The 17,734-nt window shown below is 41.5% G+C and overlaps 1 protein-coding gene across 4 annotated transcripts in view; it reads left to right on the top strand.

Annotated features, from left to right (window-relative positions):
- NPAS3 (neuronal PAS domain protein 3) overlaps positions 1 to 17,240 on the top strand; it is a 1,959,780-nt gene extending 1,942,540 nt beyond the window's left edge. For all 4 annotated transcript variants that reach the window (XM_033951269.1, XM_033951270.1, XM_033951266.1 and 1 more), the window contains 3 exons: positions 6,271 to 6,418; positions 12,511 to 12,626; positions 14,769 to 17,240. In XM_033951269.1, the coding sequence (XP_033807160.1) occupies positions 6,271 to 6,418; positions 12,511 to 12,626; positions 14,769 to 16,081 (1,577 nt within the window). In that variant the 3' untranslated portion in view covers positions 16,082 to 17,240. The remainder of the gene's footprint in view (positions 1 to 6,270; positions 6,419 to 12,510; positions 12,627 to 14,768) is intronic.
- Positions 17,241 to 17,734: the final 494 nt, after the last annotated feature.

Here is a 17,734-nt window from a genome sequence, read left to right as displayed (position 1 = left end):
TGGCAGCATCAGCTCCGCTGTAGCCTTTCCTCCTCCTCCCCCTCCCCTGCTGCCTCTGCAACCACCAGCGTCTCCTGTAGTCTATGACAGCAATAAAATAAACAAAAAGCATGGAACCTTTGAGAATCCTATGTACCGTAACTCTAGGTTCAAGTGTCCTGCATTCGACTGCCTAATGCTTGCACCATAGAGTGGAAACTGGGTTCACAGGCAAATGTATTACTAGGGTTACCAGATTTGTTCAAGAAAAAAAAAGAGGACATGTGGCCCCGCCTCATTCCACTCCAGCCCCACCCCATCCAACCTCAGCTCCACCCCCACACAAACATTGTCTCTTTTCCTGACTCCAGGCCACATCTGGCAGGCCTCCAAGCATGCGCATACTGTGCAAGAGAAACTGTGGCAATTTTGGTGATAAGGCAAGTGCCTCACCATGATACCTAGAGAGGGCAAACAAATTGGCCCTAGGGTAGCTGGGTAAGTTTCAGCTTTGGACTAATGAATGGGTTGATATATATGAAAAAGGAGTGGGTTATTTTATTATATAGATCTCTATAAATCCCTCCAAAACCTATGCACAGAACAGCCACTCACTTCAAAAGATATCTTGCCCACCATCCACTATATCAGTAAAAGTCAAAGGGCTCCAGGAGACTCCTCATTTTAAAGAAACAGGAATATTTAGAGGCCCTGCTACACATACAAATATAATAATGAAAAGAAGACTGACTATAATAGAATAATTACCAGTGAGGAGAAAGTGACTGTTACTTTGAAAAAATGCTCAGAGAATTGAAACTCTGAAGAGGGGGTGAAAACCTCCTCTTGAGAAAAGAGTTTACCGTCCAGTCATTGCATTGGAACGTCACTTTCAAACCGCTGGTAAAAGATTAAATGTACTTGCAAGCTTAACATGTGATATTCAAAATTTCTTATACAAAAATCTCTCATTGGAAAAAATAATGCACTTATCTGAAAAATATTCTTAAGAATCTTAAGGCTCTCAGGGGTCCCAACGCGGCCCCGTTTCGAGTTTTGCTTCAGGAGACCCAAAACCACATTTCAAACCCTTTGTGCAATCATACTCATATTCCACGAGATAATCTGAAAAATAGAAAATATACTCAGTACCACACATCGCAGCAGAATACTCCAAATTGCTGCAATGAGGGAAATCACAAGATCTTATTGGCGAACAGAAGAAAAGAAGCACAAAGGTCTCACATACCGTTCACTGAATACAAAAATTCCAAAATACGGAGACCGCTGCCTGCCTCTCCCGACTTATACTGAACAAAGGGGGAGGGGGAGGGGAAGGGTGACCTCCTTCGGAACGTGATGACGTCAAAAACGTCAAAAAGGGTTACTGTTACAAGCGAACAGCTGTTACTGTAAATAAAGTCTATTGAAAAAATGAAAAATCTTGAAAAAACAGAACAAAACAAAATTACAGGAAAGCAACCCATTCTATCTCGTTGTTTAACCCATGCGGGTGCAGGGTGTTTAATTCAAAAATCCACTGCTGTTCTCTACGCCAAAGAACTTTAGATATGTCACCCCCTCTAGTAAGGATCACTGAATCCAGTATGGAGAATTTCAAGCCACCTGCATTGTGTTTATGTTGTAGCCAGTGTTGGACGAGGGGAGCTTCTTGTATACCAGATTTAATTCTACTAATGTGCTCTCCTATCCGGGTTTTGACACTCCGAATAGTGCACCCTACATATTTTAAGCCACACGGACACTGTATTATGTACACCACTTGCTTTGTACTACAATCTGAGGCCACGGGGGTAAATTTCTTTTTTGTAGTGAGGATCATCTGTTGTAGTGGGACACTGTGCGGACACATTTTACAGTGGCCACACGGAGTATGCCCACCCACTGCCGTGAATGCTTCTACAGATGAGTGCGTGAGCTGAGAGTGAACCAATCTTTGTTTTAAATTTTGATTTTTAGAGAAGGCGAAACGGGGAAGTTCTTGAAACTCTGGGTGGTACTGCATAATATGCCAGTGTTGCTTAAAGGTGCGTTTAATATGAAATGCTAGATGTGAATATGGTAAAACGCACACTAAAAGTTGTTCCTCAGATTTGGGATGAGTCTCTAGCAACAGTGAGCGGTTGGCATACAGTCCCCTCTTATAGGCTTTATGTATGATTCTGGCAGGATACCCTTTTTCTTCAAACCTTGCTTTCATACCTTCTGATTTTGAAATGTAATCCTGTACTGAAGTGCAAAGCCTTCGAAGCCTTAAAAACTGCCCCGCTGGGATATTGTCCCTCAGATGTTTTGGGTGAAAACTGTCATATTGTAGGAGATTGTTCCGGTCTGTGGGTTTACGATATATAGTCGTCTGAAAACTCCCATTTTCCAGCATTATATTAATATCCAAAAAAGGCACTTGATGATAGTCTTTGATCATGGTGAATTGTAAGTTACCATCACAACTGTTAAGCCAAACTAAAAACTGATCCAGTTCACTAGCGGTCCCCATCCATACTCCAAGAATGTCATCAATGTATCGTTTCCAGAACAACAGGTGTTGCCAATGTGCTGAAGAATATAGGAAAGTCTTTTCGAACTTGGCCACATAGAGACAAGCTATAGACGGAGCCATTTTGGCTCACATGGCGGTGCCCTTGATTTGCTTGTAAAAAACTTCTCCGAACTGAAAATAGTTCATGCCCAGCGCGATAGAAGCCAGAGTGGTCAAAAATTCAATCCTGATGTTAGAAATGGCCAACGCCTGTAGCTCCACTTCAATGATGTTTATTGCTTCACGTTGAGGTATATTGGTGTATAAAGAGGTGATATCCAGGGTAAAAAGAATAGCACCATGTGGAACGTTGTTGAATGTGGCCAAAAACTTTATCATGCTGGCTGAGTCCAAAACATATGAAGGTGCTAAAGGAACCCGATTTTTAAGGTAGGAATCCAACATGGATGACAACGGTTCTAGTACTGACCCTATCCCTGAGACTATCGGTCTGCCTGGGGGATTTGTTAAAGATTTGTGGATCTTTGGAACAAAATAGATGACTGGGGTTTTGGGGTGTTTACAAAATAAAAACCTATATTCCTTTTCGGTTATTACTCCCTTTTCCAGACCCTGAACCAGGCAATGTGAAATGACATCCTGGATGTCCTGTACGGGATCCTGATGCAAAACCTCATAGTATGTGGCCATAGCGTTTGGGGAACGACCCATGGAAGAACATGCTAGGCACTTTGGCTTGGATTCTATAAACGGTGCCAGCGGCCGTCTAAAAATACAATCATGGAATGGCACCATTTATAAAATCACGGTTTCATGAAAAGTAGGCGCCAGAAATGTAGGCCAGGTTTTTCAAGGCCTACCTTTCTGGTGCCTACCTTTCACGTAAATTGTGACTACAGAGGCACTTTACAATGCCTAACACCAGTTCCAGCATCATCCACGCCTACAGTGGCGTTAGGCGTTGTAAAGCGCCTCCGTAACCGCAATGTAGGTGCCTCCCTTTTTTTAAAAAAATGCTATCATTCATTTTTAAACGGCATTTTTCACTTAAGTTAGGTGCCGGTGGGGTGTCTACTGGCGCCTAACTTAAGGCGCCATTTATAAAATATGGGCCCGGTTAATTTCCCAGTGACTCATTTATTATCTCCCGAAATTTTGTTAAGGAAGTTTTTTAAAGAAATACTGGGATTACCCAATCCGGAGAATTTCCCAATAAATAATTGTTATTATATTCCGCAAAAGAAAATACAATCCGACCAGGAGGTGGACCACCTGATAACAAGTGAAATAAATCTGACAGAGTTTTTGGAAGATACTCAGGACGTGATTCAGAGTAGGTCCACCATGGTAATAACATGCATGAGTGAGATAGATAAAATGTTAATTATGAAACTTTACTTTAAAAATAGGTTGACAAAATTTTGTGGAGATTTGGTTAGAATTTTTCCTGATGTCTCAAGAGCTACGCAACTAAGAAGGAAAGAATTTTTGAAATTAAGAACAAGAGTTTTAGCTCTTGAGGCATCTTTTTACCTAAAATTTCCATGTAAATGTCTTGTTAAATTACAATGTATAAGTAAATATGCCAGTCTATAGCTTCTACATTGGCCAGTGTAGTATACCAAATATCAATCGGTCAATGTATCTTCTATATCAAAAGATTTTCTCTCTCTGTTGTTTCTCTCTATTTTTTGGGCATCAGACATGCCAGTTGTTCGCCTCAATTTTTGGCGATACAACAATCTTAGTGGCTATGGCTGTGGCTTCTTCATTCGCCCACTTGCTGAAAACTTTTAACGTTTTTATGTTTTTTTAGGTTTTTTATATAAAGTGCTTTATGCTTTCACAAATCATTATAAAGAAATAACTTATCTTAAAAGCATTGTTTCCTTAGTAAGATCGGGTCAGGGACCTGTCATATCGACATGCGCTATAAGATTGCATGGTTCCCTTAATATAATTGCCCAACCAGAACTGTTGTTTACTTGCTTGGAATGCTAGCATCCTATCCAAAAAAGACCTGAATCTACAGCCAGTGATCCTAGGATAGGTAAATAAATTACAATTCCTGGTTATCCTGGTAGGGTTGAATAGCACGAAATGAGTTAACAGGTAGGTAGGGGCCCGTCCCCAAACCAACTTAAAACAAATACAAGAGAACTTAAATATTACTCGTGCTTCTATTGGCAACCGGTGCAGCATTCAATAATAAGGACTGACGTGATCATTTGTCCTCAGCTTAAATATCAGACGAACAGCCGTGTTCTGCACTATTCTCAGTTTTCTCAATATTTTCTTTGGTACTCCCAAATAAACAATGTTGCAATAGTCCAATATAGATAACACCAGCGCTTGCACCAATAGTCTAAAGCACAGGTGTCAAAGTCGGTCCTCGAGGGCCGGAATCCAGTCGGGTTTTCAGGATTTCCCCAATGAATATGCATGAGATCTATGTGCATGCACTGCTTTCAATGCATATTCATTGGGGAAATCCTGAAAACCCGACTGGATTACGGCCCTCGAGGAGGGACTTTGACACCCCTGGTCTAAAGGATAGAGGATGAAAGTAATTTTTGATAGTCTTTAATTTCCATAGTGCAAAAAAGCACATGTGCTTTTACCTATGTAACCTCTGGGGGTGATTTTATAAAAGCCCTTTATAAAGTTACCCCCCACGATGAAATCAGCAATCAGTTCTACTACAGAATCTAGAGAAGCTCATCCTTGTCTATGCCTTTGATGTGAAATGAAATCCATGTCTATTAAGATATTACTCCAGTGCATGATATAAAAATACTTTTAAAAGATAGGGAGGATTCTGACATTTTTTCACCTTTGACAGTAATTGCATGCCAAGTCCTCTAGTACAGTTCAGAGGGATTTACAAGATGATGAACGCAGAAAAAAAAAAAAGTATTAAATAAAATACTGATTTTTATCTCTGGCTTTAATATCCACCACATGCAAGACATTCAAGAATGTTCATGATAAAACAGGGAAATTTTCTTTCACATTTAACCAAGCAACATTGCAGTAAAGCATGGATTTATTAAAAAAAAAAAAAAGAACACGTATTCATAAACATTCCTAAAAAAGTGTGGAAGTGATAAATAACTTGTGAAGAAGGGTTAGTTAGGTTCAATACTTGCAAAAAGAGAGGGTTATGTTGGTGATGAAGATTTCTCTTGGAGCTGTAATCCTGCAACGGAATGCCTAATTCTAATCTAATCTAATCTGAAATTTCTGAGTCAGACTATGGGCTCCTTTTATCAAGCCACGCTAGTGGTTTAACGCACTTAATAGCGCGCGTCAAACCACCAGCCGCGCTAACCGCTACCGCCTCCTCTTGAGCAGGCGGTAGGTAGTTTTTAGGCCAGCGCGTGATAAAAAGTCATGTGCGTTAACCCCGCTAGCGCGGCTTGATAAAAGGAGCCTATGTCCAAACGGATTCAAAGCGACGTACAATTTGAGATTATGGGAATCCAAATTGGTACATTGCAAACAAAATAGGAGAAGAGACAGATCTATAGAGAGATACAAATTGTTCAGTTTTTGAGTAGTGCCGAGGTATTTAGTAGACTTGAGCTGTTAGGTTGCATAGTATCAGTAACTCCGGAGGGATAACTACTGCATGGAGCTGGATATCCTCTTTCCTCAACGACCAGGCCCGTTTCCATGCACAGACTATGAGTGAGGAATGAGCTTATGTCATTAATGCTTTCTCTCTCTCAGATGAAAATAATCCACCCAGTGTTGTCTTTTCTTTGCAGTGTTGAACAAGGGTCAGTGTGTGACCAAGTATTACCGCTGGATGCAGAAGAATGGAGGGTATATCTGGGTACAGTCTTGTGCTACAATTTCCTATAGTGCAAAGAACGCAAATGAGAAGAATATTATCTGGGTCAATTACATTCTGAGGTAGAGTAGTTTATCCTTATTTGAAAATTAACCTGTCATGATTTTTGCTGTCTTTTTGTTGTATACATAACTTTCTGCCTAGGAAGCAGGGATGTGCGTTCATTATGAAGTATTCATTCAGTTCATTAATGAGCCTTTGAAAATATAGTGCATGTGCAATTGATTTAGGGGAAGATTCTCAAATGTTCATGGTAAAATCCAGCAGGCAGCTGATTTCAAAAAGGTGAGTCATTCTTTAAAAACTGTGCATGCAAATGAGGTTCGCGGAGGTCGCTAAATTTGCATGTGCCGATCACTGGTGATAACGATTGGCACATGTACAGAATAAACATGCAAAAAAAAATCCCAAATCAAAGATCAGAAGGAGAGATGCATGCCCACTCCCTCCTGTCGCTGACGTCAAGCAACCCCCCTCCCCCTGCAGCAGGAGAGATGCCCACTCCCTCCCGCCACCATGCAACAACCCTTGACACCCTCCAACCTCCCTCCCATTGCCACAATCATGCTCCCCTATGTCTCCAGCTCCCCCTTACCTTGTTTACAAAGGCCAGCCAGAGGGATGCCTACCCCTCTGGCTAGCAGGCTCACCTTTTCAAAATAGCGGGCCTTCACCTCCATGGTGCATCCTGGGATGCGCCAGGGAGGGGCCTAGGGCTCTGATTGTCCCAGATTGCTTAAAGCCCCTCCTATGGTAACATGGGCAGGGGTTATTGGAGGCACATGGGGTTGTCGGGGGTACAATGGGAGTGGCGGGAGGGAGTGGGCCTCCCTCCCGCTGCCAGAGGTGATGTCGGGAGGGGGTTGCTTGGCAGCAAGAAGGAGTGGGCATCTCTCCCACTGCCAGGGGGTGTCGGGGGTTGTTGCATGGTGACAGGAGGAAGTAGGCGTCTCTCCCAATGCTGGGGGGGAAGTGTCGAGGTGTTGCTTGGTGGTGGCAAAATTTTCTGGCAAGTCTGAGGTGTCAAGCCTTACTTTCCTGTCAATGCCTGAGCCAATCAGTGCTCAGGCACTGACCAAAAAGTAAAACTATGATAACTCAGACCTACCAGAAAATTTTGCTCGCTAATGTAGAACAGCAAGGTTAGGGAATCACCCTGTGATAATAGAGAAGCGCCCGGAGTGCTCCTTTAAATATTAATGACCTTGTTGTAATACATTTGCATGGCAGAGTCAGAGACTGCTAAGAAGTTCAGAAAAGATCACGGTAAAAGGTTTTAATAATCCACCGCTAAAATATACGAACCCTAAACTTGCTGGAACCGGTTTTGAGACTACATTAAGGTTTTGAGAATCTTTTTCTTAGAGAAATATTTACCATAGTGCGGTATGTTTTTGCACTTAAAATGCAGTAAGTGCAAAGTGAGGTAAATATCTGCCCTGCATATACCATACAGGGCAGACACATAGGCCCAGAATTTATAAACAGCACCTGAAGTTAAGCGCCTAGATCAGTGTGTTTAGCTGATCTAGGTACCTAAGTCAATTTTCTTAACTGACAATCGTTGCCGTTAATTGTAACATCTGTATCCACAGTTTTTGTTTTCGTTTTCATCGGTTAATTGTAAGCGCCATTAAAAAAAAGGATTTTAAAAAATTAATTTGCTGACAGGTTTCTAATTTGGTAGACACCTACATCGAGCTGCCTGCTAGCAAGTAGGTGTGGTTAGGGGCGGATTCGGGGTAGATTTTGAGTGTGGTTTGACTTAGATGCACTTATTTAGAGTAAAAAAACCCTAGCCTAAAAGGCAATGACCCGGATATATAAGAACATAAGAACATAAGTAGTCGCCTCCGCCAGGGCAGACCAGAGGTCCATCCCGCCCAGCGGTCCGCTCACGCGGCGGCCCATCAGGCATATTGCCTGAGCAGCAGTCCCTGACTAATTTTATACCTACCTCTACACTTATCTCTAAACCTTCCACTGCTCTTATCTGTACCCCTCAATCCCTTTGTCCTCCAGGAACCTATCCAGGTCTTCCTTGAAACCCTGTACTGTGCTATTTCCTATCACGGCTTCCGGAAGGGTGTTCCATGTGTCCACCACCCTCTGTGTGAAAAAAAATTTCCTTGCGTTTGTTCTAAACCTGTCCCCCTTCAATTTCATCGAGTGGCCCCTTGTTCTTGTGGTTTCTTTCAAATTGAAAAATCTGTCCTTGTCAACCTTTTCGATGCCCCTCAGGATCTTGAAGGTCTCTATCATGTCTCCTCTGAGTCTCCGCTTCTCCAGGGAGAACAGCCCCAGCTTTTTCAGTCTGTCAGTGTATTAAGGGTATGGAAAACCTTACATACACTGACAGACTGAAAAAGCTGGGGCTGTTCTCCCTGGAGAAGCGGAGACTCAGAGGAGACATGATAGAGACCTTCAAGATCCTGAGGGGCATCGAAAAGGTTGACAAGGACAGATTTTTCAATTTGAAAGAAACCACAAGAACAAGGGGCCACTCGATGAAATTGAAGGGGGACAGGTTTAGAACAAACGCAAGGAAATTTTTTTTCACACAGAGGGTTGTGGACACATGGAACACCCTTCCGGAAGCCGTGATAGGAAATAGCACAGTACAGGGTTTCAAGGAAGACCTGGATAGGTTCCTGGAGGACAAAGGGATTGAGGGGTACAGATAAGAGCATATATATATATGAGGCGCTGATATCGGTGGATGCCTAAAAAGTGGCCGCCGATCATGTGACAGTCACGCCACGGTAGAATATACAGAATTGCACCTCCAGACCGGAGTAGATAGGTGCTGGAAATGTAGGCAAGGGTTTTCCAGGCCTATGTTTCCGGCACCTACCTATACCATGAATCGCACCTACATAGGTGCTTCATGGCACCCAATGCCACTTCCGGCATTAGCCACGCCCATAGTGGTAGTAGGTACCATAAAGCGCTTACATAGGTGCGATTCCAGCACCTTATATTTAGATGCCGGTAGGCACATTAACCTTGATGATTTTTGCCTTTTATTACAGTGTTTTTCAGTTAACTTAGGCACCTAAGTTTAGTCCCTAGTTTTAGAATTTCCCCCAGTATGCCTTAGGCGTCACTAGGGGCTCCTTTTACTAAGGTGCGCTAGTGTTTTTAGCGCACGCACAAAATTAGCGCATGCGGTAGCTGCTAGAGCGCGCTAAGGCCCTAACGCACCTTTGTAAAAGGAGCCCTAAGTGTGATTCTATAAACGGTGCCTAGAGAATGATTGACAATTCCATATAACAAGCACCTAACAGGTGTCATTTAAAGAATCGGAGCCTTACTGCATAGAACTTCATTATGGTGCATCCATGTTATCTCCCAAGGTATAAAATGTTGGATTCAGCACATACCTACACAACCCAACTTCCCCCACCGCCAAGCCTTGGCTCACCAATCTGATTCCCCTAATCAGTTCTACTTCCAGTCAGCACCCCCAAATCCAGCCAATCCTGTCCCCCCAACACAAAAACCTCTGGAAAGTAACCCCTCCCCCCCATACACACTCAACCACCTTGATCAAACCTTACCAGCATGTTTAAGCCGCCCACTGAAAATCACCACCCTCCTCCCCCACAGACAACCCTACCAAAGTCTAAGCCTCTCCAGAAAAACAACCGCCTCCCCCCCCCCAAGTTAACACAATAATACGGTAAATGTCAGTAGATAAAGATCTGCCCCAAAAGATGGCCGGAGTTTAATCTGGCACTCTGCACAGGTTCCACTTGTTCATGATAAACACTGGCATCGTAAACTGGGCAGCTGTCAACTTGCCACCTTGCCAACCCCATACACCTCCCGAACCTCACGATGCAGTCTTGAAACATAACATCACCATATTGTTTACTTTCAACCCTAACAATGTCTTCCCTTCTCCCACCACAAACTACTGTGTTTCCCCGAAAATAAGCCCTAGCATGATTTTCAGGGTAGGTCTTAATATAAACCCTAGTCACCAGCAGCAGCAGTGCTTCTCCCCACCGCAGCGCACCCCCCCCTCCTCGTTGACCCATATCTCCTTCCAATCCGAACTGCGAGACAGGAATACCTTATAACAAACCGGCAGCAATCTACATAGGCTGCTTCGCGGCCTTCTATCTCCTTGGCGTTCCTCTGATGATGATGTCATCAGCATCCCGAGTGCCAACGCTGTCTCGCCTGTCTCGCGGTTCAGATGGGAGGGAGAGATAGGTCAGCGGACGGGGGGAGGTGCGCAGCGGCGGGGGGATAGAAAGATGCTACACGGGGAGATGGGAGGAAGGGAGGAATAGAAGCTGCAAGGGTTCTGCTGCACAAGAGACGGGAGAGAGGGCTAAAAAGATACTGCACAAGAGGATGGGTGAGAGGGGAGGAAAGTTGCTATACATGTGGAGGAGAGAAAATTAATAGGAAGAATTGGGGTGGAGGAGAGGAAGGGAGAAATGATCATTACATGAAAAAAAAATAAGACATCCCCGAAAATAAGACCTAGTGCCTTTTTTGGGCCCCAAATTAATATAAGACAGTGCCTTATTTTCAGGGAAACACAGTAGCATCATTTATTTGCTAATATCTGCTTTATGATTCTACCCCTCCCCTCAAAGAGATACACAGCACCTACCATCATAGCATATGCTTTGAATGTGATATGATGTTTTACACTCCTTACATAAAACACATCACCATATAACAACTCCCATGACTCCCCCAAGAACTCACTCAGGAGTAGTCTTTTGGGCTAGGAGCACTCCCCCTCCACTCCTGCTCTGGTGCTGCTCCGAGTTCAAATAGGTACCTATGAGCCCTAGCAAAAGTGTTGGGTAGTACTGCTAGGGATCAATCTGCCATATAAGGGCAGTCAGTCTATGAATTTCAACTTTTAGCTTGCTTCAGCTTTTTAGAAAAAAAGGAAAACAGAGATGGCTGGGTGGCTGAGTTCCGGTGATACACAATGTTCTGCAGAGGACCTGGGTTCAATTCTAGGCTTAAGTCTTCATTTCTTTCAGTTGAGCAAGGCAGTCGATACAGCGGAAATAATGTTTGCAGGGCTATCGTATAATATTGACACCTATTTGTTGGAATTAGGAACCCCCCAATTTCAGGGATTACAAAGGAACTTAGATGTATAATGCCCAACTAAGGATGGCTGCTAAAGTGATTATGCTATATGAGTTGGGAAAGGATATAAAACAGAGAAAAATCCCTGGATAGTATTGAATGAAGGTCCATGATTGCCTGGTCCAGTAAAGGATATTTCTTTTTTTAAAAAAATTTTTAATTTATTCATTTTTGAATTCTTACAACAAGTGAATTAAACATATTATAACCAATTTTCGTATATTACTTGTATTTACAAACAAATCATCTTGTAATATAGAATATATACCCCCCTTTTTATCAATATTCCTAATTCCATATGATATACATTTCCCACCCCTCCCATACATATCTACTACCCATGTGCTAAGATGTCTGATCATTAGAATAATTAGTCAGTGGTTCCCAAATTTTTTAAAAATTATGAAGATTCCCTTGTTGTAACGCTAACACCTTTTCCATCTTATATATGTGACAAACTGAATTCCACCAAAATGTATAATTTAATTTAGTATAATCTTTCCAATTTTGAGTAATTTGTTGCATGGCGACCCCTGTTAATATTAATAATAACTTATTATTGTTTGCAGAAATCGGACTCTGAGTTCTCATTGCTGTACCAAATAATATAGTGTCATTTGAGAGTCCTACATGGTTTTCTAATAATTTATTAATTTGGGGCCAAATTAGTTTCCAAAAAGCATTTATACAGGGACAAAAAAAAATTAAATGATCTAACGTCCCAACTTCTAATCTACAATGCCAGCATCTATTAGACCTAGTACTATCTATCTTTTGCAAATGCGTAGGGGTCCATAAAACTCAATGTAACAAAAACATCCATGTTTGACTCATAGATGCTGACCTTGTAGACCTTAACTTCCAGGACCAAAATAAAGTAAAGGATATTTCTAATTGACCTGGAAGCACAAAGAAGTGGAGGAACTTCAGTAAAAAAAAAAAAAAAAAAGAAGTATAATTGAACAGCTTGACACCACTCATATTTGCAGAGAGAAATTGAGTTTGCCATTTCCTCTTTGTTCCACAGCCTTCCGGAATATAAGGACATTGCCATGGATCTTGCACAGCTTCCCCATTTGCCAGAGAAAACCTCAGAGTCCTCAGAGACTTCAGATTCGGAGTCTGATTCAAAGGATAATTCAGGTAATACAACATCGGCTGTGCATGGATTTCCTGCGACCTAAAACTCGAGCATTGTATATTTTGAGATTAACAGTCAAAGTGAGCCACAAAGCAAATTACTTTGTTGTACAGTAGCTAGTCACAAAATAAGATTTTGGTTCCCTCATGAAACTGTGAGAACCAGGGGAAATTGATGGCTGTAGCAGGATGAATGTTATTTCTCTTAGATGAGATAGTTTTCACATAGCTTAGCCCTCCTCGGTTTTCATTATCCTTTTCAACACAATCTCTTGGATCCAAGTTTTTCTTTCTCAATGTGGTCTTATTTATTTATTTATTTATTTTAAATTCTTTATTCATTTTCAAAATTACATTAAGTGTTAAATATATTCATTCACATTAACAATAAATATATCACTTACAAACAATCATTGATACATTTCATAAATTCTTAACCCTCCCCCTTTCTCATCCTTTATTTATTTATTTATTTTAATAAACCTTTTTTGTATTGTCTAAGTCGTACATTACAGTGTCACGAAACAGGATGAATGGCAGTTGTAAGATATCGCCCACAGTAAAGACTAGACCTTTATATTTGGTGGCCTTGGAATGACCTCCTTTTCTATAAAACATCAGAGTTTTGCTTTGGCACTGTTGTTTTTCCTCATAATGGCTGAGAACTCCAGTGTCATCAAGCACTGCTCCCAATCCAACTTGAAAATTTCAAAACTGGCTATCATGAGTTCTGAATAGGGAAGCAGTTCTGTAACGGGGCGCACACATTTTTTTAGTATTTATATTTCACCTATAGCCTAAGTGGGTTACTCAAAAGAAAAAGAAAAATCTAACGTTAATAGTCAAACAACTAAAGCAAGAGTAGGTGTGGGTTCTTCGTTTTCAAACTACAATGAAAGACAGGATATTAAAAAGTATTTTAGGCCCTCTTTTACTAAGGTGCGCTCTCATCTTTACGGAATATTGGTATTCCCTTTTCTCATCTACTCTTTGTTAATATGGCCAAGCAGAGCTTCTCAACTTTGCCCTGAAGGCACAACTAGGGCCAGGTTCAGTAAATGGCACCGAAAATTAGGCACCAGAAAAATCTGTGCTGAAATTGCGTTCTATAAAGGGCACTTCATGCCAACCACCCTTTATAGAATACAGCTTAGTGCCAATTCCTGCGACCAGCTTTCGGTGTGCGGGATTATACCAAATGAATCCTGGCGTACATCCTGGTGCACAAGTTGAGCATGCAACTCCAGCATTCAAGAATGTCACAACATAACTGTAAGAATGCCCCTCCTATGGTCACACCTCCTTTTGGATGGCACAAGAGACAATGTCAGCCGAAGCACATACAAATCCAAATAATTGCCAATCCACACCAATAATTGGTATCAATTGACTTGTCAAGTAATTATTTTGTGTGCATATGTCAGGATTGTGCCTATAATTTGGTGCATAAATTTGGCGACCTTTTCAGAATCTAGGGGTTAGCCTGATAGGTTTTCAGAAAATGTATGAGATAAATATTCATATATTAGAGACTTCTATATGCAGATCTCTCTCTCATACATATTTATTGTGGTAATCCTGTAAACCAGACTGGCTAAATATGCTTTCAGGCCAGGATTGAGAAGCACTGCTAGTGAGGTCTATGTAATCCTTCACCCGATGGAGCCTTTTCTGCTTTTAGCTTCGACTTTTGACTCTTCTTACAGTATTAATAAACTCTGGGCTGGTTCACAGCAAGTTGTTTATGAGGTAATGAACTGTTTATCACTTTCACTACAGTGAAATATTATAAAAGCAACGGTACATATGATAAGCTGAGACAAATAGTTTATGGGATAATGGGGACCTTGCTTCAAGTTTAAACTTTTCAGCCCTTGAACAGGATTAAAGAACTATTATAGAACCAGCTCTAAGTCAGTCTTATGGATAACTGGTGGACCGGCATTGTAGGGAATTTGAACTCTTCCTATTAACCTTGTTCCAGAGACAGATGGAAAAGCCCCAATCTGGTTCTATCTCAAGTTCATGCATTTCCCACACATTTTAAAAGGGAGCAATATTTCATTTGTAGGCTGACATCTAAATGGATTTTTAATATTTTATTCTTATTGCTGAAGTAATTTTTCTTTTCTGTTTGACCTTCAGAGGACAATGAGAACTCAAAGTCAGATGAGAAAGGAAACCAGTCAGAAAACAGCGAGGACCCGGAGCCTGACCGAAAGAAGTCTGGAAACCAGTCGGATAATGAAATGAATTGTAATGAAGACAGGAACAGTTCCAGTAACCAGGACAGCAGGGACAGCGAGGACAGCTTTGAAAACTCTGACTTTGAGAATCAGAAGGCCACAGAGGAAAGTTTTGTGTCCCTCAGTTCTATGCAGATCAAGGTGGAGCGCTATGTGGAGAGTGAATCGGACTTGCGGCTACAGAACTGTGATTCAATGACCTCAGACAGTGCCAAGGACTCGGACAGTGTGGGGGAAGGGAACGAACAGTCTTCCAGCAAGCATCAAAAGAGAAAGAAGAGGAGAAAAAAGCAAAAAGGAGGCAGCAACACCCGACGAAGGCTATCAAGCACTTCAAGCCCAAATGGACTTGACTCAGCATTGGTAGACCAGCCACAGCTGCTCTCTTCGCCAAACAGTGCCTCAGTGCTCAAAATCAAAACCGAGATCTCAGAACCTATCAATTTTGATAACGATAGCAGTATCTGGAATTACCCCCCCAACAGGGAAATCTCAAGGAATGAATCGCCCTATAGTATGACCAAACCCCCCAGCGCAGAGCACTTTCCCTCTCCACAAGCCAGCAGTAGTTTACATGTCTCCATTCCAGACTCTGTTCTCACCCCACCAGGGACTGAAAATACTGCCAGCAACCGTAAAACTCAGTTTAGCTCCTCGTCTAACACAGCCTTGGCCCCTGGATCCTCCGACCCTTTGTCACCCCCACTTTCAGCCTCCCCACGGGACAAGCACCCAGGAGGTCCTGGCACTTCCAACTCTTTGCTGTACACTGGGGATCTGGAAGCCCTTCAGAGGTTGCAAGCAGGCAATGTAGTGCTTCCCTTGGTTCACAGGGTAACAGGAACTCTTGCTGCCACCAGCACAGCTGCTCAGAGGGTCTATACCACTGGCACTATTCGGTATGCTCCAGCGGAGGTTACTTTGGCCATGCAGGGCAACCTTCTCCCAAATGCCCACACTGTTAACTTTGTCGATGTTAACAGCCCTAGCTTTGGGCTGGATCCTAAAACGCCTATGGAAATGCTCTACCACCATGTTCACCGACTCAACATGTCGGGACCATTTGGAAGTGCTGTGAGTGGGACTGGCCTGACCCAAATGCCTGCAGGGAATGTATTCACAACTGCCGAAGGACTTTTTTCCACTCTTCCTTTCCCTGTGTACAGCAATGGCATTCACACTACACAGACTCTGGAACGGAAAGAGGATTGAAATATGACCACATGCTGTGTTCAGTGTTATACTCTGAGGCATTGACTTTTGTTTTCATTTAGACCTTTAATTCTAGCACTTTGAATTTGAGCAGGTCACCTTATTCTCAAAATACAATGGTCCATCCCTTTTCTAACTTGACATTCTTTTAGAGTCCCTCCGGTGATGTCACTTTATAAAAATTATACCTTTGAGTTACCTGCTTCAGGAAACTCAGGTCACATCTGCTCACATCACTCATGAAAACTTTGCTTCTGGATATTTAAAATTCCTACTGAACAGTAAAAAACCAGAACAAATCACCATTCAAGAAACTTTTTTTTTTTTGCAATTGAATTATGCCATATCCAGAAGCAACGCTTGAGCTTTGAATTTCTATTTTCACTGTGCAAGAGCAGAATTTTCAGCCTAAAAACATTTTTTAAAAATGTCTTGGAAGTTACCAAGTAATCCATTTATAGATAGAACTCCAAGGTCTTATTTTTAACAGTGGCTTTTGTTACCAAAGGGACACCGTTACGGCAACATCTTGCTATTGTTTGGTTGTTTTTTTGCCTTCAGAGAATCAAAATACCAGTTACCTGCCATTTTGTTGTCTTTGAAGATGTGTGTGCGTGTGACCGTGTGGGTGTTCTTTTTACTTTGCATCTTCATTAAGATGCCTGTAGTCTGTGTATGCCTCTGCCATGAAATACTCAAGTGTTGTAGTGATGAGATTTCAAAATATGGCAAGTGTCCCTTTTACTTTACAAAAGATCTTGATGTGATCAAGGTTAAAGTAAGAGACAAGCAGAGAAAGGAAAAATGGACCCTGTTTGACTAAGTCAGATGGAAAGGGGTTTCTTCCCCCCACCACCGCCCCAACCCAATTCCTTTAAAAAAAAAAAAAAAAAGAGGATAGTATTTTAGAATTGTATTGCAGAGTTCAATTCTCTTTTTAAAGTTAATTTTTTTTCTTACTTGCACATAAAAAGAATTTGGGTTCTTAAAAAGATAATTTTCTGGCCTGTGACTAGAGTATTAAAAAAAAAAAAAAGTTGGTCTAAATGTTAATTACTGAGACATTATCTTAATTTCTATAACCATGGTGCTATCAGTTAATAATCTTTCCTGGTGTCATACAGTAAGCAGCTCCTGGGGCTGACTTTTTCTTTTCTTGTCTTTGGGTTTAGTTTTGATTTTTTGTTTGTTTTGTTTTGGGGGGGGGTTGGGGGGAGGGGAGCTCACTAATTTGTAAGGAATCTTCTCTGTATAGAGGTCTATAGTTGGGTCCTTGAAGCCCTTATTAATCTTTGAGGCAGGACATATACTTTTTGTAAACCTCAAGCTAACAAAAATAGCCTCACATAAAATTTGAGTGGGCCTAGTAGAGCCATTTTTTGGTAAGAAAACTCAATTTAATTGAGTAGTACAGGAATGGTTTTACATTCATATTGTTAATCTGTTTTGGGTTTTTCCTCAGTACAACTGAGGCTAATTTCACAACTTCAACTTGAAATTAACACTGCAGAGTAAAATAATAATAATAATAATAATTTAACATTTTTTTCATTTTTTATTGATGGAAAGTTGGTTTTCTTTTTTCTTGGAGGGGCGGTTTGAATTGTGTTTTATTTTTAGTACTGAAACCAATATGTTTAAAAACTAAATAAT

This window comes from Geotrypetes seraphini, chromosome 7, assembly GCF_902459505.1.
Source record: "Geotrypetes seraphini chromosome 7, aGeoSer1.1, whole genome shotgun sequence".
Lineage (NCBI taxonomy): Eukaryota > Metazoa > Chordata > Amphibia > Gymnophiona > Dermophiidae > Geotrypetes > Geotrypetes seraphini.
The sequence above is the reverse complement of the archived record's forward strand: the minus strand, read 5'-3'. Positions and strand labels throughout refer to the sequence as shown.